The 26,355-nt window shown below is 40.0% G+C and overlaps 2 protein-coding genes across 2 annotated transcripts in view; both read left to right on the forward strand.

Moving 5' to 3' along the window:
* The first annotated feature begins 617 nt into the window (after positions 1 to 617).
* On the forward strand, positions 618 to 10,842 carry vato (Vacuolar ATP synthase 21 kDa proteolipid subunit). The gene is given in 8 exon segments (NM_001140549.1): positions 618 to 835; positions 1,606 to 1,654; positions 1,845 to 1,928; positions 2,531 to 2,608; positions 7,225 to 7,294; positions 8,166 to 8,217; positions 8,505 to 8,695; positions 8,843 to 10,842. Coding segments are annotated over 8 exon segments (618 nt in total). The 5' UTR covers positions 618 to 768; the 3' UTR covers positions 8,870 to 10,842.
* Positions 10,843 to 11,574: 732 nt separating this feature from the next.
* LOC106569086 (beta-1,4-galactosyltransferase 2) overlaps positions 11,575 to 26,355 on the forward strand; it is a 140,952-nt gene continuing 126,171 nt past the window's right edge. Inside the window, exon 1 of the mRNA XM_014140075.3 lies at positions 11,575 to 11,990. The gene's annotated coding sequence lies outside the window, so the exon portion shown is untranslated. The remainder of the gene's footprint in view (positions 11,991 to 26,355) is intronic.

The following is a 26,355-nucleotide window of genomic DNA, read 5'->3' on the forward strand; positions in this document are numbered from 1 at the left end:
GATAAATCCTGGAATAAAAGAAAAAGGGCTACCTAGAATTAAATTGTAAAAATATTTCGCTTCTATGTGGTAAATGTCATGTGTGTGTATATAGATTGTGTATAGGCTTGTCTCCCATATGTATATATATTTTTTTTTGCCAGACTGGTTTCAAGTGACTTATGTTTCTTTTTATTTCTGTATTTATTTATTTGTCTGTCTGTCTGTATGTATATATGTATGTATATTATTTTACTGCTCTAGGGACGTAATTATTGTTTGGATAACCTTATTTACTATTATGTATAGATTATTATATATTTTTTTCACTCTTTATGCAATGCAGAGAACACCGGAAGAAGAATTATCATTTAATTACCATAGTGAATTATTGTAATGTTTGTTTATGTGTCAATTAATCCCGTAAGGGATGGGTTGCCAATTGGCGATTTGACACGAAAATAACATTTCATTAATTAATTTGACAAAATCGGTATCCCTTCTAGACATGACCAGTGGAGACTGCTTTGAAGCTCCCGCGGCTTTGGAAAACAGGAAGTAGAATGACGTTTGTTATTACAGTCACATGCTCAAGTCAAACTCGATCAGCTGACTGCATTCCTTCCCTTTTTGATGGTTCGATTTTTCTTCTCCAGTTATACGATTTCTGGGGGTGAATAGCATTATTTATATTATTCAGACCGTTTGTCGTCAATTGTAAACACCAACCTGAAGGTAGTGTTGTGAGATCGCCCGCAAAATATCGCGGTTTGGGTGATTGAGTGGATCATGAACGGACACGCCATTCTCTACACCGGGGTCACTTTGGCCTTCTGGAGTACTATTCTCATCGTCGGTAAGACAACGTTGTATATTTGCTAGCTAATGTAATGGGTTTAGTTAGCTAATGATGATGGCAAAAATATACTTTATTTAATTAAAAAAGCACTCGTTTGTATTTATTGATTGTGAATGTCTTTGCTTGACAGATACTGTGCTGACTTGCTAACTAACGTGACGTTATCCCGCTGCGCTACTAGTTAGTAGTAGTTAAGTTGGCTCTGCAGTGATGTGATGGCTAGTTCACATATGTCATAATGTTTCAGGATCCCTAGTTATTTAGCTTTCTAGCTTCCTTGCATTGTATATTGTTATTTACGCTTGTGGACCTGCCGTCCAAAAACTTGTTTAGCCATTTGTTTGTAAGAATTTGACAAAATGCTTACAGGAAGTAACGTAGCTAGCTAACTAGTTAATGTTAACTAGCAAGCGAGTAAACTAACTAATGTTCGACTGCATAATATAAGGCTACCCTGCACTAACAGCATAACTTTTTACTATAGAAAACGTATATACCACAACATGGCTAAATAAATCAAGCTAGCTTAGTTTCTACAGTCAGAAAAATAGGAACCTAAGCACTTCTCGTGTGAGGGTGAACTATCACACTTACCTTCTGACATTTTTTATAATTTCTCGGGCACAATTTGGTTCTGTAACTCAGTGGCTTGACATTGCATGTACTGTACAGAACTGTTCTGTACTGCAACACACATACATGTACATACAGTGCATAAACTCATGGAAACGTTTCCACTTTTATTCTGCGTTGGTGATATTTTTCAGGTATCTGCTACACAATCTTCGACCTTGGATTCCGCTTCGATGTGGCGTGGTTAGTATGACAGTCTCTTGTCTTAGTTAGAACAGTAGGATATATCATAGGCATAAGAATATAGGCTAACATTCTGAGTCTGGTGCTGATTACTAATAGAATTCCAGTCAGGTGGTATTTCAGAAGTGTTGACCTAGACTAAAGCTTAGATTGTTTGATTTTCATGGTAAAATGGTACTCTCTCCCTCAGGTTCTTGACAGAAACGTCGCCCTTTATGTGGGCGAACCTTGGGATTGGCTTGGCCATCTCGCTCTCTGTTGTCGGAGCAGCTTGGTGAGTATTCTTAATTTCCCCCTTTTGAATGTTGCATCAGAAGAGATTGTCCAATATGAATAGGGAAGTTCTGAAATTAGACTTGAAAATTCAAATAGCAACTCGTGTCTTGTCCCCATCCTCTTCCCTATTTCATGCAGGCTAAATTACTACTCCTGGATGGCAGGAGTATTATTTTAGTGTATCACTGTTTTTATGTTCTGCTTTATGTAGGGTTGGTCCAATTTTTATGATTAAATCGAATATAGTGATTTGACATTGACGATATATTGTGATGTGCTAGACTATACTCTACTTGAACTTTACAAATCAATACTGTGCAGTTTTATTAGTTAAGCGGTATCAATGTGTTAAATGATGTCTACATTTAATTAACTAAGCATTCTTTTTTCACCAAACTAAGATTATTAAGTGAGAATGCGACTATAATTTTGAAAATAACTGTAAATTACACAGTCTGGAATAATCTAGTCATTAACGCCGCAAAACGATTATATCGGATATTGCAATATTTTGAATAACATATTGTAGAAGAGGTCCCCCAGGTATCATCCAAACCTAGTTTTATGTTCATAATGAATTTTGTCCTCCTTGTTTTACAGGGGCATTTACATCACGGGTTCCAGCATCATAGGAGGTGGTGTAAAAGCACCACGGATTAAAACAAAGAATTTGGTCAGGTAAGATATTCAAAGTGAAAATATGTCATTATGGGCCGGTTTCTCAGTCTCAGATTAAGTTTCATTTATTAAGTAAAAATGCTTTTTAGTCAAAATCTAGGCTTAATTTTTGTCTGTATTTGCGTACTGTGTATATATACATTCAAAAGTTTGGACACACCTATTCATTCCAGGGTTTTTCTTAATTTTTTACTATCTTCTACATTGTAGAATAATGGTGAAGACATCAAAACTATGAAATTACACATATGGTCCCCGAGTGGCGCAGCGGTTTAGGGCACTGCATCTCAGTGCTAGAGGCATCACTACAGACCCTGATTCGATCCCGGGCTGTATCACAACCGGCCGTGATCGGGAGTCCCATAGGGCGGCGCACAATTGGCCCAGCGTCATGAGGGTTTGGCCGGTGTAGGCCGTCATTGTAAAATAAGAATTTGTTCTTAACTGACTTGCCTAGTTAAATAAAGGTTAAAATAAAAATATGGAATTATGTAGTAATCACAAAAGTGATAAACAAATCAAAATAGATTTGAGATTTGAGATTCTTCAAAGTAGCTACCCTTTGCCTGGACAGCTTTGCACACTTCGCATTCTCTCAACCAGCGTCATGAGGTAGTCATCTGGAATGCATTTCAATTAACAGGTGTGCCATGTTAAATTGTGGAATTTCTTTCCTTAATGTGTTTGAGCCTGTTAATTGTGATGTGACAAGGTAGGGGTGGTATACAGAAGATAGCCCTATTTGGTAAAAGACCAGGTCCATATTATGGCAAGAACAGCTCAAACAAGCATAGAGAAACGACAGTCCATCATTACTTTAAGACAAGAAGGTCAGTCAATCTGGAAAATTTCAACGACTTTGAAAGTTTCTTCAGGTGCCGTTGCAAAAACCATCAAGCGCTATGATGAAACTGGCTTTCATGAGCACCGCCGCAGGAAAGGAAGACCCAGAGTTACCTCTGCTACAGAGAATAAGTTAGTTACCAGCCTCAAATTGCAGCCCAAATAAAAGCTTTAGAGTTCAAGTAACAGACATCTCAACCTCGACTAACCGGTTCCCCCGCACATTGACTCTGTACCTGTACCCTCTTTTTATATAGCCTCGCTATTGTTATTTTACTGCTGCTCTTTAATTATTTGTGACTTTTTTTTTCTTATTATTTACTTTTTTTGGGGTATATTTTTTTATTTTATTTATTTATTTTAACTGCATTGCTGGTTAAGGGCTTGTAAGTAAGCATTTCACTGTAAGGTCTACACCTGTTGTATTCGGTGCATGTGGCATACGATTTGATTTGATCAATGCCTCAAAGGAGACTGTGAATCAGGCCTTCATGGTCAAATTGCTGCAAGGAAACTACTAAAGGACACTAGTAAAAAGAAGAGACTTGCTTGGGCCAAGAAACATGAGCAATGGACATTAGACTGGTTGAAATCTGTCCTTTGGACTGATGTGTATGTTGAAGTCGGAAGTTTACATACACTTAGGTTGGAGTCATTAAAACTCGTTTTTCAACCACACCACAAATTTCTTGTTAACAAACTATAGTTTTGGCAAGTCGGTTAGGACATCTACTTTGTGCATGACAGAAGTAATTTTTCCAACAATTGTTTACAGACAGATTATTTCACTTATAATTCACTGTATCATAATTCCAGTGGGTCAGAAATTTACATACACTAAATTGACTGTGCCTTTAAACAGCTTGTAAAATTCCAGAAAATTATGTTATGGCTTTAGAAGCTTCTGATCGGCTAGACAATTGTAGACCTCCACAAGTCTGGTTCATCCTTGGGAGAAATTTCCAAATGCCTGAAGGTACCACGTTAATCTGTACAAACAATAGTACGCAAATACAAACACCATGGGACCACGCAGCCGTCATACCGCTCAGGAAGGAGACGCGTTCTGTCTCGTAGAGATGAACCTACTTTGATGGGAAAAGTGCAAATCAATCCCAGAACAACAGCAAATGACCTTGTGAAGATGCTGGAGGAAACAGGTACAAAAGTATCTACACTGCTCAAAAAATAAAGGGAACACTAAAATAACACATCCTAGATCTGAATGAATGAAATAATCTTCTTAAATACTTTTTTCTTTACATAGTTGAATGTGCTGACAACAAAATCACACAAAAATAATCAATGGAAATCCAATTTATCAACCCATGGAGGTCTGGATTTGGAATCACACTCAAAGTAGTGTGGAAAACCACACTACAGGCTGATCCAGCTTTGATGTAATGTCCTTAAAACAAGTCAAAATGAGGCTCAGTAGTGTGTGTGGCCTCCACGTGCCTGTATGACCTCCCTACAACGCCTGGGCATGCTCCTGATGAGGTGGCGGATGGTCACCTGAGGGATCTCCTCCCAGACCTGGACTAAAGCATCCACCAACTCCTGGACAGTCTGTGGTGCAACGTGGCATTGGTGGATGGAGCGAGACATGATGTCCCAGATGTGCTCAATTGGATTCAGGTCTGGGGAACGGGCGGGCCAGTCCATAGCATCAATGCCTTCCTCTTGCAGGAACTGCTGACACACTCCAGCCACATGAGGTCTAGCATTGTCTTGCATTAGGAGGAACCCAGGGCCAACCGCACCAGCATATGGTCTCACAAGGGGTCTGAGGATCTCATCTCGGTACCTAATGGCAGTCAGGCTACCTCTGGCGAGCACATGGAGGGCTGTGCGGCCCCCCAAAGAAATGCCACCCCACACCATGACTGACCCACCGCCAAACCGGTCATGCTGGAGGATGTTGCAGGCAGCAGAACGTTCTCCACGGCGTCTCCAGACTCTGTCACGTCTGTCACATGTGCTCAGTGTGAACCTGCTTTCATCTGTGAAGAGCACAGGGCGCCAGTGGCGAATTTGCCAATCTTGGTGTTCTCTGGCAAATGCCAAACGTCCTGCACGGTGTTGGGCTGTAAGCACAACCCCCACCTGTGGACGTCGGGCCCTCATACCACCCTCATGGAGTCTGTTTCTGACCGTTTGAGCAGACACATGCACATTTGTGGCCTGCTGGAGGTCATTTTGCAGGGCTCTGGCAGTGCTTCTCCTGCTCCTCCTTGCACAAAGTCAGAGGTAGCGGTCCTGCTGCTGGGTTGTTGCCCTCCTACGGCCTCCTCCATGTCTCCTGATGTACTGGCCTGTCTCCTGGTAGCGCCTCCATGCTCTGGACACTACGCTGACAGACACAGCAAACCTTCTTGCCACAGCTCACATTGATGTGCCATCCTGGATGAGCTGCACTACCTGAGCCACTTGTGTGGGTTGTAGACTCCGTCTCATGCTACCACTAGAGTGAAAGCACCGGCAGCATTCAAAAGTGACCAAAACATCAGCCAGGAAGCATAGGAACTGAGAAGTGGTCTGTGGTCACCACCTGCAGAACCACTCCTTTATTGAGGGTGTCTTGCTAATTGCCTATAATTTCCACCTGTTGTCGATTCCATTTGCACAACAGCATATGACATTTGTCAATCAGTGTTGCTTCCTAAGTGGACAGTTTGATTTCACAGAAGTGTGATTGACTTGGAGTTACACTGTGTTGTTTAAGTGTTCCCTTAATTTTTTTGAGCAGTGTATATCCACAGTAAAACGCATCCTATATCGACATAACCTGAAAGGCCACTCAGCAAGGAAGAAGCCACTGCTCCAAAACCGCCATAAAAAAGCCAGACTACGGTTTGCAACTGCACATGGGGTCAAAGACCATACTTTTTGGAGAATGTCCTCTGGTCTTATGAAACAAATAGAACTGTTTGGCCATAATGACCATCGTTATGTGTGGAGGAGAAATGGGGAGGCTTGCAAGCCAAAGAACACCATCCCAACCGTGAAGCCCGGGGGTGGCAGCATCATGTTGTGGGGGTGCTTTGCTGCAGGAGGGACTGGTGCACATCACAAAATAGATGGCATCATGAGGGAGGAAAATGATGTGGATATATTGAAGCAACATCTCATGACATCAGTCAGGAAGTTAAAGCTTGGTCGCAAATGGGTCTTCCGAATGGACAATGAGCCCAAGCATACTTCCAAAGTTGTGGCAAAATGGCTTAAGGACAACAAAGTCAAGGTATTGGAGTGGCCATCACAAAGCCCTGACCTCAATCCTAACGAAAATATGTGGGCAGAACTGAAAAAGTGTGTGCAAGCAAGGAGGCCTACAAACCTGACTCCGTTACACCAGCTCTGTCAGGAGGAATGGGCCAAAATTCACCCAACTTATTGTGTGAATCTTGTGGAAGGCTAACCAAAACATTTGAGTTAAACAATTTAAAGTCAATGCTACCAAATACTGAGTGTATGTAAACTTCTGACCCACTGGGAATGTGATGAAAGAAATAAAAGCTGAAATAAATAATTCTCTACTATTATTCTGACATTTTCAAGTTCTTAAATTAAAGTGGTGAATCTAATTGACCTAAGACAGGGGATTTTTACTAGGATTAAATGTCAGGAATTGTGAAAAACTGAGTTTAAATGTATTTGGCTAAGGTGTATGTAAACTTCTGACTTCAACTGTATGTATTGTATTGATAAGACCGCAGTCTTTCCCATCAATGTATTGTGTTAAATGCTATTGTCTCGTCCTGTCCCCACAGCATTATCTTCTGCGAGGCCGTAGCTATATATGGGATCATCATGGCAATCGTGATAAGTAACATGGCTGAGGTAAGCATGAGAGGTGGCTTATGATATGATAATCATTTGTGTCCTTTTTAACAGTGGTGGGGAAAAAGTACCCAATTGTCATACTTGAGTAAAAGTAAAGATTCCTTAATAGAAAATGACTCAAGTGAATGTCACCCAATAAAATACTGCTTGAGTAAAAGTCTAGTTAGTTTTAAATATACTTAAATATCAAAAGTAAATGTATTTGCAAAAATATTTTTACTTATCAAAGGTAAGAGAACCAGATGGTATAATTTTCTTGTTTTTAATATTTACGGATGGCCAGGGGCACACTCCAATACTCAGACATAATTTATAAATGAAGCATTTGTGTTAAGTGAGTCCGCCAGATCAGAGGCAGTAGGGATGACCAGGGTTGTTCTCTTGAGTGTGTATTGGACCATTTTCTGTCGTGCTCAGCATTCAAAATGTAAAGAGTTCTTTTGGGTGTCAGGGAAAATGTATGGAGTAAAAAGTACATGATTTTCTTTAAGAATGTAGTGAAGTAAAAGTTGTCAAATATAGAAATCGTAAAGTACAGATACCCCCCCCAAAAACGACTTAAGTAGTGGTGTAAAGTACTTATCACTAGTGACTATGATGATATAGTATTAAGATGTTTTTATCCCAAATGGCACCCTATTCCCTATATAGTGTACTCCTTTTGGTCAAAAGTAGTGCAATGAATAGGAAATAGGGTACCATTAGGGACTGAACCTGTGATAACTAGCCATAGCCTCAGGAAGGGCCATCTTGGAGAACGGCCTTGAATCTTTCTTCAGGCTTACTGATGTATGATACTGTAGTAGACAGTTCCAATTTTATTAGAGACATCATTCTATTTCTTTCCACCTCATCTTTCCCTTTATAGAGCTTTAGCGGCACTACACCAGAGACCATTGGTGCAAGGAACTACCAAGCAGGTAAGAAGATAATTGCCGACATTGGTTGTTAATTAGCCTGTTTGGCATGACCATGAGTGACAAGGAGTTGGCATGATGGCACTCAGGCTAGTCGTTGATTGGAAGTCGAACGTGTTCTTAATTTCCAATGATATAAAGGCAAACTCAACATTAGATGTAAAGTAGACACATTTTGCCATTGGCTTCAATAGCTCAAATGATTTACATTTACATTTACATTGTAAATGATAAAATACAATTTCAGGCTATAAAGTAAAGACTGTGCTGATAGTGTTCTTTCCTGACAGGCTACTCCATGTTTGGTGCTGGTCTTACTGTGGGCTTCTCCAACCTCTTCTGTGGCATCTGTGTTGGCATCGTTGGGAGTGGAGCCGCCCTGGCTGATGCCCAGAACGGCAGCCTCTTCGTCAAAATCCTTATTGTGGAAATCTTCGGCAGTGCGATTGGGCTATTTGGAGTGATTGTAGCCATCTTGCAGGTAACTGACATTCTTTTGACACAGTTTTCATCCTTTGATTGGTTGAATAGCATAATCATTCTGTAGCTGATTGCATGAACTGAATATAGGTTTACTTCTTCTAGTTTTTTTCTTATTACATAATCAAATATATGTATTTTCTTATAGACGTCGAAAGTAAAAATGGGTGACTAGAAGATGTATCCGCAAGACATAAGATCACGATGACAAGATCAATGGAAGACAAAGCTGGAGAAGCAGATGGATTGTGTAAATACATAGTAAATTATTGAAATGTCTTTTTTGTCTGTGATTGTTTTTAACCATTTGCTGAAGAGTGACATATTTGCACCATTTTGTCTTAAAGGAATGCAACCGAAAGGTTAGATTAAACTGCAAGTGTTTAAGACAAAATCCTATCCCTTTTGAATAAAATTCATGTTCGTATTACCGTAGTTATAGGAAAAAAGTAATTAATCTCTAGCAAACCTCTGGGCATTCCCCACATACTTTTACTGTTGTATCAATTACATTCAGTAGTAGTAGGGACATTTATAATTTATTTTTATTGGATTTCTTTAAAGCCATATTTTGGCAATGAGGCCCTGTCTACTTCCCCAGAGTCAGATAAACTCATGGATGCCCTTTTCATGAATATGTGTCCAGTATGAAGGAAGTTAGTTTCATGAGCCAACGCAAATCCGTAAAGAGCTGTTCTGTTCATTACATGGAATTGTGATAAATGCCTGTAAAAAAAATTGTTTGAAGTATTGAAATGTTAGTATGCAAAAGTCATGGTATAACAAAGCAAATTATTATATTTATGGCTAATGTAATCCATAATGTTTTTCACTAGTTTCAGTTACTATATATTTATCAATGACTGGTGTAAGTAACCAGTACTATAGTAACACTAAATGAATCAAAATGTATTGATACAAAGGTGATCTAAAGAGATATTACTCTGAAATGGTAATTCTTGGTTGTTTGACATTAGTCAGCTGTCATTCGTTTAATTTGTGTGGATGTATGCATACCATTTTGGTTGGCACTCTTCGCTTCTGATTGGTTAAAAATGAGAATAGTACATTTGTGTGTGTGTGTGTGTATATAAAGGGTCTGTTGTTTTGTGAACTATGAGGGTGTTTACCATTCTATGTACCTTAGCTTGGGTTGTCAGATTTTTTGTTGTTGATGCAAGTGGTCTTTATCCACAGTGAATGAGCTGTGGCTGAATATACATGTATTTGATTTTAAGTGACCATCTATTTTTTTTCGTTCTTTCCTTCTCAGATTGGTCTGTAACCCCCTGTTAACTATCTGTGGAGAGTGAGAAATGTAGCGGTTTTCTTCAAGACCATTAACCCGTGTACATTATTCTGCTTTCCTTCTGTTTTTGTGTAACTTTGAGCTTGGATATGCCAAGCTCCTTGTCTTTTGAATGGGCTGACATGTATTATTTTGGAGAGATGGTACTCGAGCAGAACATCGATAAGAACTTCTGACCGGTTGGCCTTTTTCTTAGTCGTGCTTTTGTTGAATTTTTTTTGAATTTATTGAATTAGCTGCAACATCTATGTCCACCAGCGCTACTGATTTTAAGACATTTAGATTGAGCCTTTAAATGTTAAATACAATCCTTGAGTCTATTGTCAACTATATATAGGACATAGGGTGCCATTTGAGATGCACTTATGGAGGGCTCACACTGAGTCCCCATCCTCTCCTTACCAACCATTTTATTTAAATGATTCAGCGGTGTTCATTCCTTACTTTTGAACATTCCTTAATGACCTTTGGTGTAATACAGGGGTGGTCATCTTGGTCCTGGAGAGCCTTGGTACTGAAGCATTTTACTTCAATGGATAACATTTGGACTGTAAGTCCCAACTGTTGTTGGTTTCAAAGTATGCTGCTTGAGAGAGGGCCATGAATGCTCATGTCTTACTTTGAGAGACTAGGTCCTTGGTTGGCCACCTGTACTGTAGTGGTGTGTCATTCCTCATGTAAATGAAGATCACTAGACCATGAAGATCTCTAGACCATGCCTCTGTCTTTAGTGACTGTGTTTAATATGTTGTGGTGAATCCATTGTTTTGTCATGTGTAAAAGTGGGTCCTCTTGACTTAATTGTCCTTGAAAGAATAAAATACACCAAACTGACCGTTCAATCAACTGTATTTTATGAAGCTTTTTACATCAGCAGTTGTCACAAAGTGCTTTAGAGATACCTGCTGCCCTACCAAGCAAAAAGGCACTAACTGCTCATAGTGTGGAACTGAGAAAAATGGCTATTATTTACTCTGGTTTCACAGCATGACCCCCATTTTCTCCAAAACACAATACAATATAGGCAGGATACTTGTCCCCATGATTAAGCATGTATTTCATGTATCAGAAATGACATTAACTATTTTTTTGACCAAATGAGCAGTTTTTGCTTGGTAGGGCAGCCTGGCCTAGACCTCAGAGCAAGCAGGGGTGGAATCAGTGTCCAGGAAAAACTCCCTAAAAGGAAAAAAACGTAGAGGAACCTGGCTCAGCGGTATGACCCATCCTCTTCTGGATGTAAGTCGTTTAAAAAAAAAATTGTTTCTGTAATGATCTTCCTTATGTCCCAGTCCTACTCTATCTATAATTTCGATAGATGGCGCTATATATTAAATCATTTGCACATTTACTGGGGACCTATCACACCGTATGCCTCTGCCTTATTGCTTAATTACGTTTACAAAAGTGGGGACAGCAACATTTGCTATATTAATTAATTTACTTTTATTGACATCAAATTGACGATATTACACTTACTGTTGTCCTGTCTTTTTAGCTGCAAACTACTAGAGATGTGCAATGCTGATAGGACATAGTGTAAGCTCCCTCTGGTGGCAGAATAACCGGGAGTTTGGACCAACTGAGACTCCGTACTGAAGAGAGCGAGATGAACCTGCTACAGTCTCCTTTTTGCTTCATATCAACACCAAACCTAACGGATTGACTGAATTATGAAGATAGAAGATTTACTGCACTATATTTGGCATATTGCCCTCCGTAAATGATCAAACAAAATGAGGCATTCATATCTGCCATGTCTTTTATATGGCAAAACGTTTTTAACAGTATCTGCACGAAAAATGAAATGACCGATTTTATCATCAGAAATAAAACGGGATCCATGCTTTATTACGTGCATTTTTTGTGAGGGATTTTTGTAATTTTAGTTTTTTTTTTATGACATTTACAGATTTCATATAAAAGCTTGGTGCAACAAAAAGGAAATGCATTCATAGAAGAGAGGAGGATTGCTTGCCACCTCAAGGTAAGACTATTATATTTCATTTGTTCATCACATTTCGTTCTTTTGTTTACCTTGTATTTTTTAATTTAGCCTGCCATCTTGATTCTTCTTTATTATCCCAAACATCTCCATTTATCAACATTTATATGTTTAATTGTGGTTATTGATGTTTTCGTTATACAATTTGCTTTGGTGTCATGCACATTTTGCTGAAGCATCCTAGACCCGCGATTCTACATGCATTTGCAACGTCCCTTTTTTCAAGAGACCCACACGTTCAACAACATTATTTCAATAAGCAGAACGGTCCTTGGAAGCAGCGATGGAAAGATCCATCCTGCGCTCTCCACTGGTATCTACACTGAACAAAAATATAAACGCAACATGTAAAGTGTTGGTCGCATGTTTCATGAAGTGTTCCATGCGCACAAAAAGCTTATTTCTCAAATTTTGTCCACAAATTTGTTTACATCCATGTTAGTGAGCATTTCTCCTTTGCCAATAAAATCCATCTACCTGACAGGTGTGGCATGTCAAGAAGCTGATAAAACAGCATGATCATTGCACAGGTGCACCTTGTGCTGGGGACAATAAAAGGCCACTCACAACTTTTGTCACACAACACTATGCCACAGATGTGTCAAGTTTTGAGGGAGCATGCAATTGACATGTTAACTGCAGGAATGACCACCAGAGCTGTTTCCAGAATTTAATGCTAATTGTGTTGTGAACATAGTGCCCCATGGTGGTGTTAGGGTTATGGTATGGGCAGGCATAAGCAATGGACAACGAACACAATTTCATTTTATCGATTGGCAATTGGAATGCACAAAAATACTGTGATAGGATCCTGAAGCCCATTATGAGGCCCATTGTTTTTAAGGTATCTGTGACCAACAGATGCATATCTGTATTCCCAGTTATGTGCCTTCCCTGTGGCTCAGTTGGTAGAGCATGGTGTGTGCAACGCCAGGGTTGTGGGTTCGATTCCTACGGGGGCCAGTACAAAAAAATGCATGAAATGAAATGGGTGAAATGTGGATAAGAGCGTCTGCTAAATGACTAAAATGTAAATGTAAAAAATGTGAAATCTATAGATTAGGGCCTAATGAATTCATTTAAATTGTCTGATTTCCGTATACATGTAATTCAGTAAAATGTTTGAAATTGTTGCATGTTGCGTTTATATTTTTGTTCAGTGTAGTTATAAGAAGATGTAGCTGAAATGATAATTGTGTAGATTGGCTATAGCAAATAAACTCATGAAATAGAGACCTACTTCTATACAGCCATTTTCATTTAAGTATCGATGTGTGTGTGTGTGTGTGTGTGTGTGTGTGTGTGTGTGTGTGTGTGTGTGTATACAGTACCTGTCAAAAGTTTGGACACACCTACTCATTCAAGGGTTTTTCTTTATTTTTACTATTTTCTACATTGTAGAATAATAGTGAAGACATCAAAACTATGAAATAACACATATGGAATCATGTAGTAACCATATGGAATCATGTAGTAACCATATGGAATCATGTAGTAACCAAGAAAGTGTTAAACAAATCAAAATATATTTTATATTTGAGATTCTTCAAAGTAGCCACCCTTTACCTTGATGACAGCTTTGCACACTCTTGGCATTCTCTCAACCAGCTTCATGAGGTAGTCACCTGGAATGCATTTCAATTAACAGGTATGCCTTGTTAAAAGTTAATTTGTGGAATTTCTTTCTTTCTTAATGCAATTGAGCCAATCAGTTGTGTTGTAACAAGGTAGGGGTGTTATACAGAATAGAGGCCGACCGATTAATCGGAATGGCCGATTAATTAGGGCCAATTTCAAGTTTTCATAACAATCGGAAATCGGTATTTTTGGACGGCGATTTTGTAAACATTTGTATTTTTATTGTTTTAGACCTTTATTTAACTAGGCAAGTTAGTTAAGAACACATTCTTATTTTCAATGACGGCCTAGGAACGGTGGGTTGACTGCCTTGTTCAGGGGCAGAACGACAGATTTTTACCTTGTCAGCTCGGGGATTCAATCTTGCAACCTTACGGTTAACTAGTCCAACGCTCTAACCACCTGCTTTACGTTGCACTCCACGAGGAGCCTGCCTGTTACGCGAATGCAGTAAGAAGCCAAGGTAAGTTGCTAGCTAGCATTAAACTTATCTTATAAAAAACAATCAATCAATCATAATCACTAGTTAACTACACGTGGTTGATGATATTACTAGTTTATCTAGCCTGTCCTGCGTTGCATATAATCGCTTAGGTACACGTTGCTCCGACCATAAACATCAATGCCTTTCTTAAAATCAATACACAAGTACCGTAAATTCCGGACTATAAGCCGCAACTTTTTTCCCACGCTTTGAACTTCGCGGCTTAAACAATGACGCGGCTAATATATGGATTTTTCCCGCTTTCAAATTTGTGGGTCCTGACAGCGTAAAGCATTGTCAAAAAATCCACTATCATCAACGGGTTTCGAAAGGCTGGACTGCTGCGTGTTGAAGAGGGCTCAGCGGGGGATTTGCCTCCGGATGAAAGTGACGAGAGCGACAATGAAAACGATCCAATATCGGATGAAGCAATTCTGAGGCTATTCAACTCCGACACCGAAGGAGATGGTTTCAGTGCACAGGAGGAGGAAGATAGTGACCAATGACTTTCTTGGTAGGCTACTGTTTACTGCAAATGTTTTATTTTTTGTTACAAGCCGTGTTTTGTTAAAGCCTATTTATTTTTGTTACAAGCCGTGTTTCGTTGAAGCCTATTTATTTTTGTTACAATCCTTGCTTTGTTAAAGCCTTTTTATTTTTGTTACAAGCCGTGTTTTGTTAAAGCCTATTTATTTTTGTTACAAGCCGTGTTTCGTTAAAGCCTATTTATTTTTGTTACAAGCCGTGCTTCGTTAAAGCCTATTTATTTTTGTTACAAGCCGTGTTTCGTTAAAGCCTATTTATTTTTGTTACAAGCCGTGTTTCGTTAAAGCCTGTGTAAAGTTCATTTGTTTCAATGTACCGGTAGGCACCTGCGGCTTATAGACATGTGCGGCTTATTTATGTTCAAATTAATAACAATTTTTAAATTCAGTGGGTGCGGCTTATATTCAGGTGAGCTTAATAGTCCGGAAATTACGGTATATATTTTTAAACCTGCATATTTAGTTAATATTGCCTGCTAACATGAATTTCTTTTAACTCGGGAAAATGTGTCACTTCTCTTGCAAACAGAGTCAGGGTAAATGCAGCAGTTTGGGCCGCCTGGCTCATTGCGAACTGTGAAGACTATTTCTTCCTAACAAAGACAGCCGACTTCGCCAAACGGGGGATGATTTAACAAAAGCGCATTTGCGAAAAAAGCACAATCGTTGCACGACTGTACCTAACCATAAACATCAATGCCTTTCTTAAAATCAATACACAGAAGTTTATATTTTTAAACCTGGTTAGCAGGCAATATTAACCAGGTGAAATTGTGTCATTTTGCGTTCATTGCACACAGTCAGGGTATATGCAACAGTTTGGGCCGCCTGGCTCTTTGCAAACAAATTTGCCAGAATTTTACATAATTATGACATAACATTGAAGGTTGTTCAATGTAACAGGAATATTTAGATTTAGGGATGCCACCAGTTATATAAAATTCGGAACGGTTCCGTATTTCCCTGAAAGAAAAAAACGTTTTGTTTTCGAGATTATAGTTTCCGGATTCTACCATATTAATGACCTAAGGCTCATATTTCTGTGTGTTATTATGCTATAATTAAGTCTATGATTTGATAGAGCAGTCAGACTGAGCGGTGGTAGGCAGCAGCAGGCTGGTAAGCGTTCATTCAAACAGCACTTTTGTGCATTTGCCAGCCGCGCTTCGCAATGCATTGCGCTGTTTATGACTTCAAGCCTGTCAACTCCCAAGATGAGGCTGGTGTAACCGATGTGAAATGGCTAGCTAGTTAGCCGGGTGCGCGCTAATAGCGTTTCAAACGTCACTCGCTCTGAGACTTGGGGTAGTTTTTCCCCTTGCTCTGCATGGGTAACGCTGCTTCGAGGGTGGCTGTTGTCGATGTGTTCCTGGTTCGAGCCCAGGTAGGAGCGAGGAGAGGGACGGAAGCTGTACTGTTACACTGGCAATACTAAAGTGCCTATAAGAACATCCAATAGTCAAAGGTATATGAAATACAAATGGTATAGAGAGAAATAGTCCTATAATTCCTATAATAACTACAACCTAAAACTTCTTACCTGGGAATATTGAAGACTCATGTTAAAAGGAACCACCAACTTTCATATGTTCTCCTGTTCTGAGCAAGGAACTTAAACGTTAGCTTTCTTACATGGCACATATTGCACTTTTACTTTCTTCTCCAACACTTTGTTTTTGCATTATTTAAACCAAATTGAACATGTTTCATTATTTATTTGAGGCTAAATTGATTTTATTGATGTATTATATTAAGTTAAAATAAGTGTTCATTCAGTATTGTTGTAATTGTCATTATTACAAATAAATAAAGAAAATCGGCCGATCAATCGGCAGCGGGGTTTTTGGCCCTCCAATAATCGGTATCGGTATCGGCGAAATTTAAAAAAAAAATCACAATCGGTCGACCTCTAATACAGAAGATAGCCTTATTTGGAAAAAGACCAGGTCCATATTATGGCAAGAACAGCTCAAATAAGCCAAGAGAAACGACAGTCCATCATTACTCAAAGACATGAAGGTCAGTCAATCTGAAAAATGTTGAGAACTTTGAGTGCAGTCACAAAAACCATCAAGCTGATGAAACTGGCTCTCATGAGGACCGCCATAGGAAATGAAGACCCAGAGTTACCTCTGCTGCAGAGGATAAGTTCATTAGAGTTAACTGCACCTCAGATTGCAGCTCAAATAAATGCTTCATAGAGTTCAAGTAACAGACACATCTCAACATCAACTGTTCAGAGGAGACTGTGAATCAGGCCTTCATGGTCGAATTGCTGCAAAGAAATCACTACTAAGGATACCAATACGAAGAAGAGACTTGCTTGGGCCAAGAAACACGAGCGATGGACATTAGACTTGTGGTGCTTTGCTGGTGACACTGTCAGTGATTTATTTAGAATTCAAGGCACACTTAACCAGCATGGCTACCACAGCATTCAGCAGCGATACGCCATCCCATCTGGTTTGCGTGTAGTGGGACTACCATTTGTTTTTCAACAGGATATTGACCCAAAACACACCTCCAGGCTGTGTTAGGGCTATTTGACCAAGAAGGAGAGTAATGTTGCTGCATCAGATGACCTGGCCTCCACAATCACCCGACCTCAACCCAATTGAGATTATTTGGGATGAGTTGGACCACAGACTGAAGGAAAAGCAGCCAACAAGTGCTCAGCATATGTGGGAACTCCTTCATAGTGTTGGAAAAACATTCCTCATGAAGCTGCTTGAGAGAATGCCAATAATATGCTAAGATGTCATCACAACAAAGGGTGGCTACTTTTAAGAATCTAAAACATAAAATATATTTTGATTTGTTTAACACTTTTTTGGTTACTACATGATTCCATATCTGTTATTTCATAGTTTTGATGTCTTCACTATTATTCTACAATGTAGAAAATAGTAAAAATAAAGAATAACCCTTGAATGAGTAGGTGTGTCCAAACTTTTGATTGATACTGTATATGTAACCATATAACATTGTTTGCTGAATATGCTGAAATTATAGGCTACACAAATAGATATCACTATCTCTTGATCAGAATCTGGTTGTCACATCATTGCAATTGTTCCTCATCTTAGTTGTCCATGTAACATTTACCCACTGTGTCATTTTGTGCATTGATGTGATAGGGTTTGTAGGGCCAAACTGATCATAGATGAATTCTATCCACACAAGTCTCACACTAATTATATCCCGCCTGATCACAAACTATTCAGGAATAATATGTTGAGCACTACTTGATTTTAGTTTGTGCACTCTAGCAATGTGGCAGGGCTCTACAGTGCTACCATTTTACTTGCATATGCACCTAAATGTGTTGCTGTGTGACCTGGATTCAAAATGTAGGCGCACCAGTGTGCCTACAAAAAAAAAGAATCACCCATATCATAATTTTTGCAATGATTACTTCACTACCACAGCCCCTAAGTGCTATGGAGAATACACTGAGCACAAGTTATTATTTTACTAGGCAAGTCAGTTAAGAACAAATTCTTATTTTACAATGACTGCCTACCCCGAAAGACCATGGGCCAGTTGCGCGCCACCCTATGGGACTCTCAATCACAGCCAGTTGTGATACAGCCCAGGATTGAACCAGGGTCTGTAGTGACACCTCTAGCACTGAGATGCAGTGTCTTAGACCGCTGCGCCACTCAGGAGCCCCACTTGCCCCACTATTCATGACCGCCATGCTTGCACCACTACTACAAAGAAAACATCTTGTTACCTCAAATATTTTTCATTGTGGTCCAAAATGTCTTTGTGTGCGCCTACATTTATCAGTTTAAGTGTACACGGGCTCCCTGTAAAAAAGGTAAGCATAGGCTATCTGTAGGCTGCCAACACACCAATACTATTTATGATCCTGGAACTTGCTCTCACATTTGCTCTCAAATCATTTTAGCTCCTCATATGTAACTCATTTATTTTTTGTGTTGCAACACCACCAAGTTGTTTACACGAGTACTCATTAACCTATTCAATCTGATGGCAACAGTCCCAATTTGAAATCTCTTATCATTCACAATGCATGGCTTCCCCTTAGGATTACACTTGATGGAGAACCTTGCTGGACGGATGCTGTTGTCTGGAGCTTTTGAGGCAAGTGGCCTTCGTGCATTCCAATGATTGTGGTCCATAGCCTGAGAGCCCCCTCAGGGTGGTCAAAGCAGGTGAGGGGTGACCAGGGCCTGATTTTAAGAAATCATAGGCCCTTTGTTTTAGTTTTTTTCATAGGCTTAGGTCCGCTTGTAGAATCTATGCCAAGGAACATTGAAGCTGTTCTGGTAGCTGGTGGTGGCGCAACACCCTTTTAAGACACACTATGTTGGTGTTTCCTTAATTTTGGCAGATACCTGTACAGTGAGGGAAAAAAGTATTTGATCCCCTGCTGATTTTGTACGTTTGCCCACTGACAAAGAAATGATCACTCTATCATTTTAATGGTAGGTTTATTTGAACAGTGAGAGACAGAATAACAACAAAAAAATCCTGAAAAACGCATGTCAAAAATGTTATAAAATGATTTGCATTTTAATGAGGGAAATAAGTATTTAACCCCTCTGCAAAACATGACTTAACACTTGGTGGCAAAACCCTTGTTGGCAATCACAGAGGTCAGACGTTTCTTGTAGTTGGCCACCAGGTTTGCACACATCTCAGGAGGGATTTTGTCCCACTCCTCTTTGCAGATCTTCTCCAAGTCATTAAGGTTTCGAGGCTGATGTTTGGCAACTCGAACCTTCAGCTCCCTCCACAGATTTTTCATGGGATTAAGGTCTGGAGACTGGCTAGGCCACTCCAGGACCTTAATGTGCTTCTTTTTGAGCCACTCCTTTGTTGCCTTGGCCGTGTGTTTTGGGTCATTGTCATGCTGGAATACCCAGCCCTGGCTGAGGGAAGGAGGTTCTCCCCCAAGATTTGACGGTACATGGCCCCGTCCATCGTCCCTTTGATGCGGTGAAGTTGTCCTGTCCCCTTAGCAGAAAAACACCCCCAAAGCATAATGTTTCCACCTCCATGTTTGACGGTGGGGATGGTGTTCTTGGGGTCATAGGCAGCCTTCCTCCTCCTCCAAACACGGCGAGTTGAGTTGATGCCAAAGAGCTCCATTTTGGTCTCATCTGACCACAACACTTTCACCCAGTTGTCCTCTGAATCATTCAGATGTTCATTGGCAAACTTCAGACGGGCATGTATTCTTGAGCAGGGGGACCTTGCGGGCGCTGCAGGATTTCAGTCCTTCACGGCGTAGTGCGTTACCAATTGTTTTCTTGGTGACTATGGTCCCAGCTGCCTTGAGATCATTGACAAGATCCTCCCGTGTAGTTCTGGGCTGATTCCTCACCGTTCTCATGATCATTGCAACTCCACGAGGTGAGATCTTGCATGGAGCCCCAGGCCAAGGGAGATTGACAGTTCTTTTGTGTTTCTTCCATTTGCGAATAATCGCACCAACTGTTGTCACCTTCTCACCAAGCTGCTTGGCGATGGTCTTGTAGCCCATTGCAGCCTTGTGTAGGTCTACAATCTTGTCCCTGACATCCTTGGAGAGCTCTTTGGTCTTGGCCATGGTGGAGAGTTTGGAATCTGATTGATTGATTGCTTCTGTGGACAGGTATCTTTTATACAGGTAACAAACTGAGATTAGGAGCACTCCCTTTAAGAGTGTGCTCCTAATCTCAGCTCGTTAACTGTAAAGAAGACACCTGGGAGCCAGAAATCTTTCTGATTGAGAGGGGGTTAAATACTTATTTCCCTCGTTAAAATGCAAATCAATTTATAACATTTTTGACATGCGTTTTACTTGATTTTTTTGTTGTTATTCTGTCTCTCACTGTTCAAATAAACCTACCATTAAAATTATAGACTGATCATTTCTTTGTCAGTGGGCAAACGTACAAAATCAGCAGGGGATCAAATACTTTTTTCCCTCACTGTATGTGCTTGTGATCAAACTTAATCCACAATAATTTTTTCTAAGCTATTGATCCTCTGTGGCTAAATTATGCTCTCTGGTGTATTTTGAACATTGAGAGCCCCTGAATCACACAATTGACCAGTCACATTTATTTATTATGCAGTTTTTGCTTCATTTTTTTAATCAATTACCCAATCAAGGCATGACACGTGGGCCCCCTACCTCCTCTCATCCCCCCATCTGATGATTAGCAGAGCGGCAGGCTGTCTACACTCATTGAGAGCGGGCTCCTGAGTTTTCCTATGGTTGGCGGTTGCAGTGAAAAAACATATAAAATATATACTACATATAATATATACTGTATATATAATATATACAGTATATATTTCCTTAATTCTGTTATTTTACTCATTTCTTGCTGCCTTTTGGGCCCCTCACAGGCCTGGACCCAGGGGCTTCATCCCCGGTAAGCATCTAGCTTTAAACCGGCCCTGGGGGTATAGCAGTGCCATTCACTTAATGGACTTGCCACTTGTTTCTTACACAACTGGATAGCCACATATCTTCACAGAATCTGGTCCTTTGTTTGACTTATCTGAAGCGTCACTGGATTTACGACTCTGTCTCTCATTCATCAAAGAATACTTGAGCAACTGACCTTGCACGTTTTGAAGTTTAAATTGATGAAATAGAATAAACCAGTGCTTTGTTCCTAGGAGGACTGCAATTGAAATTTTGATACAACATTCAATGTTGAGATTTGTTGCCATGGCAACAGCCAGGCATGAGCAACAAAGGTGCAGTTAGAGAAGATTGTTTCGCTCTTGGTGTTTCGCTCTTGGTGTTTTGTAAAAAGCAAAACAGGCTATTCAGAGCTGTAAATTGTGAGTTTCTTTCAAAATCTCAAAGGATGTGTCCTTGCGTACATTGATTAATTAACAGTCCGAAAGCGAGAGGTACACTTTAAAATTAGATTACTATGGATCAATGCAGATAGGAGTAATCATCAATTGCATTGCATTGCAAAGCACTTTTCCCCCCAAATGATTAATGACGGCATGGCACAATATACATACAATGATAGTTCTTGATGTGAAATGGTTTGTAACAAAACCCTTTGTGCTCATTATAACAATATAGCCAGTTATTAAGGCAAAAACCAGAGAATTATGTCTGAGATGGCCCAAAACCTACGGTGACTCCTAGGCTGTCCCAATGAAACCTTCCTTCCACCCAAGCAGTTAATTTTTGGGGGGGCTTTGTGGATCTGAAGAAGCAGAGAGTGAGGCAAGGCAAGTCTATATTTGATGGTGGAGACTTTAGAGCTTAGCAACTCTGGAGCATGGCCAAAATAGACTTGGCTACATTCTGGTGAAGATGGCAATCTCAACAAAAGTATGAAAGAAATGCTTACAATGTCATATAATATATGATAAGAATGTCATAACCAGTGCTCTTCAGAGTGTAGACCTATCACATGAAAGGAAGCACAGTGGTAATGTGATACCCGCTTGTACAGAGTTCTGTGGAATCCTGCTGTCAGCTTCTCTGTCATTGTAGATTAATGTAATGTCCCGTGAGTCAAATCCAGCAGTACTGAACAGTACTGTATTATTATGAGAACCTTGGTGGGAGAACATCATAGGATCATTGCACTACAGTGTTAGAGCTTGAATGATGTATAAATAGCTTAGTTCACTAGTCAAATATTTGATATGAATATTTGGCATGTAGCCTGAATTATTTTTTTATCCGGATTTCTTAGTAGAAGCACGACAGACCTTCCTTGACAAGAGTGTCAGTCCGTTTTCCATTTGTTGAAATGTGAAACGTGCAGTGCTTCTGACAAGAGTCAACAGGCTGAACTGTGCGTGTGCTCAGTGCTACACGGTGTTGATGGTAATCGGGTGTGAGTGTGAATTCTGATATCGGGGATCATCTCCAGTCCTCCAGCTGTGAGAACATCTCTGTTTGTGATGTTACACAACATGCATTATCAATAGTTCTTCCCCTTCAATTGCACCACTTTTGTTTTTGTTTTACCCCTCTGTGTTATTCTGTATGGGTGCAGGTGAAAGATAATTATTTGTTTACAAATTTTCTGAATCAGTGCATTGGCCATAATGGCCAAGAAGACAATATTGGTTATCAATACCAGCTTATAATTTCCATATCTGTCCATCCCAAAGTAATATCTCAAGCCCAAGTATTCACACACGTTTGCTTCCTAGAAATAGTGCCAGGTAATTTCTGGAATGTATTTTGTTCTCAGGGCCGGTCCTTGCCGTTCTGCCGACATAGGCGAGACCAAAAAATGCCACTGCAAAACTAGAATCGTTCCCAGTAAGCAAAATGATGTTGAAAAGCCATCTAAAAGATGTATTTACCGGAAGTTGAAGTTAAGTTCACTTTAGGTTTTGAATGAAAGTTGAAAATAAATCATTTATAGATGTCTATGTTTGTGCCAAATCAAGCCTGGTCTCACCAGACAAAATCTGAACCAAACATCGGCGTCTATGATTGGTTCACAGCCGATGTTTGGTTCACATTTGGTCCGGACCAAAATCCAATGTCCGTGGATGTGTAAATCAAGGCTGGTCCGGAACTGCACCAACAAAAGACGTCCAAAAGGTGTCGGCTCGGGCCGTGCTTACTGAGGTGTAGCCTACAGTGTTGCCTGAAATTGTATTTTATGAATGCCCATCTAGGTGGTAAGCCTGCCATTTGTAAAGCACCAAACACGTCTCGTGCTTACTGGGTTGTAGCCTACCATGTCGGACTACAACGGAATTTTGTGAATGCCCATCCATGTGGTAGGCCCACCGTTTGTAAAACAGGCGATTGCGTTGCCTTTATTATTCCTGATTCCTGTGACAATTTGGGTATTTAAGCTCTTAATATCAGCTACCCAACTTATCAGGAGTTATCGCATGCCTATTTGCGGTGTGTTTACACAGCAGGAAATTTAGAAGTATTTTCTTTTTCACTTAATTTACAGATGACAGTTATGATTGTCCATTTACAACAGCAGTTGTGACTGTTCATTCCATATTGTCCATTTTACTTTGACCTGTCCAGTTTTAGGCATTGTTTGTTAACATGACAGCGCATTTTTTTTGATTGAGCGCCATTTAAGTTAGGCTATTTGATCGGAGAAACCTGCATGTGTCACGTTCGTCGTAAGGAGTGGACCAAAATGCAGTGGGTATATTTATCATCTTCTTATTTATTGAAGGAAAAACACTTAAACAAAACAAACGACGAAAACAGTCCAATAAGGTGCACAGACTATACTGGAAACTACCACCCACAAACACAAGTGAAAAACGAACACACTTAAATATGGCCTCCAATTAGAGACAACGACAACCAGCTGCCTCTAATTGGAGGTCATTGAAAAACACAACATAGAAATAGAAAACTAGAATAAACATACAAATAGAAAATATAGAACATAAATCAAAAACCCCGAAACACACAAAACAAACATCCCCTGCCACGCCCTGACCAAACTACAATAACAAATAACCCCTTTTACTGGTCAGGACGTGACAGCATGATGTAAAACGTGTCTGTCTCATTACATTGTCATACATTTTATCTCCAGCCTTTAGGCTACAGAAAAGGCCACATACGCTTTCTACCATATCCTATATCTGCTACATGATTTGTGTTAGATAATTCTTTTGGACGGAACGTTGTTGGAGCACTACAGAGATACATCTCTCCAACAGCATCCTGGAGAGGAGCGCTGGGAATATTTTGCGCCCCTGCTTTTGACAAAGTGGCCACTGCTTATCAAAGGGCGTCATCAGCGCTCACCTAAAAATCATCCCATATGCCACTGGTTGAGAGAAATTGTCATTGTTTTTGGGAAGAATTATGTGAGGTTTTATGTGTTGTTGTTGGAGGTGCGTCTTGGTCAGTTTAGCTCAGAAAATGCCCCCTTCGTCAATCTGCCGCCATAGGCGGTCACCTAATTCTGGCTAATGAGCGAGCTGTTTGTTTACAGCTCCTATACTGTATAAAGCAGGCCTAACTTTCCCCCAGGGGAGCAGCACAGAGGAGTGTTTGTGCCAGTCAGAAGGTGAGGGATGTTCCCACCCCAGAGTGGTTGGCATGAGCAAGATGAGATTCCAGACAAGAGGGCAGTGACCCACAGCTTGCCCTTCACACCCCGCACTGTCTCTGTTTATCTGGTCTTTAGTCTCGTAGTCATTTGACAAGAAACACCTTTGACTCCTTGTATGACTCCCTGGGACTGAAATATGTCTTGTGCCGACTGTGTAATGTTACATTAAACAAAAACCCATGCTAATTGGAGCATTAGTTTTATTATATATCCTTGAAATTGTTTTGTTAATGTGATGTCTCCTTGCAAGGCATTGCTTTTAATAATGTTTCTTTTTGTATGCCTGTATGTATTCTGAATGCTGATGTATAGTGCATATGTGTATAATGCATATACAGTGCATTTGGAAAGTACGTTGCAGCCTTATTCTAAAATGGATTAAATAGATTTTTTCCCTCATCAATCTACACACAATACTCCATTATGACCAAGCAAAAACAGCTTTTTAGAAATGTGCTGATGGCATATCACAGTTTAAATTGAGGAATGCTATTACATTGATATAACAGACAAGGTGCAATGTGTTATTCATTAGAACAGACGTTTCCAAACATTTTTGGCCCACAACCCCACTGTGATATAAAAAAAAATGTGACCCCACCATTTGAAAAAAGTGATGTAATCAACGGCCAATGTTTACTTTTTTAATTGGGCCTAAGACGGTCTATTACAATCAGTATTTCAATCTGTAGGAAGTATCTCTTGAAGTGAGTAAAATGCATCAGAAAGGTATTGGGAAGTTCAATAATTTTGTATGATCTTCTGTGTAGAAAAGAACGTCGTCATTGATTATGTTCTTTTCCCCCCAGTCCGATTTAGTGCCTGGTCTTGTCCACTCTGTTCTGATGAGGCTTGTGGGTATTGTAGAGGGACATGCATGTTTCTGTGAGTCTTTCAGTGATGGTGTCATATTATTTTGTACTTTAAACGGTTCAAAAAATAGAGCCACATTTGTTACAACCGCATCTATCGGATACCGGAGGTTACTGACATAACCCCGGTTCTATGAACCAAGCGCAATTGTATCTATTTTATTTGAGTTCTCTCGCGACCCCATTTTCAAATCAGGCGACCCCTAGTTTGGTAAACGCTGCATTAGAATATGCCCATGCCTCCTTTGCATTTTGAACATGTTGTACTTTGCACATTTTGTAGGCCGACAGCTTCTATTTTATTCTATTCCATTTACACCCTTATCAGGTGGCAATTATCTGCATAATGGTGTAATACATTTTCAACATAAATCTATAAATAGGCCTAAATCTACATAGTATCTTAGAATAAGCAAGTAAGCAGAAGCATGTGGACAATGAACATTTCTATTGCATCTACTCAGGGTTTTGACAATGGACATGTCACCAAGCTCAGTGTTGTGTTGTCACACTATTTTGGGTGACCCAGATCTCCTCTGCAGTGAGTGTGTTTTGATGTGTTACCAAAACAGCGTGTACATACACGGGTGACAGGCAGCAGTGGCTGTGTTATCAAGGGAGCAACTCATCAGTGGGTTTTCTACACAGCATGTCATGGCCTTTTTACAGGACAACCAGGGCTATGTTTAGGCATTACTCCTGCCGACACATTTTGAATGATATAGGCAATTGTGAAAATCATTGTGT

The sequence above is a fragment of the Salmo salar genome, chromosome 14, assembly GCF_965601325.2.
Source record: "Salmo salar chromosome 14, fSalSal1, whole genome shotgun sequence".
Lineage (NCBI taxonomy): Eukaryota > Metazoa > Chordata > Actinopteri > Salmoniformes > Salmonidae > Salmo > Salmo salar.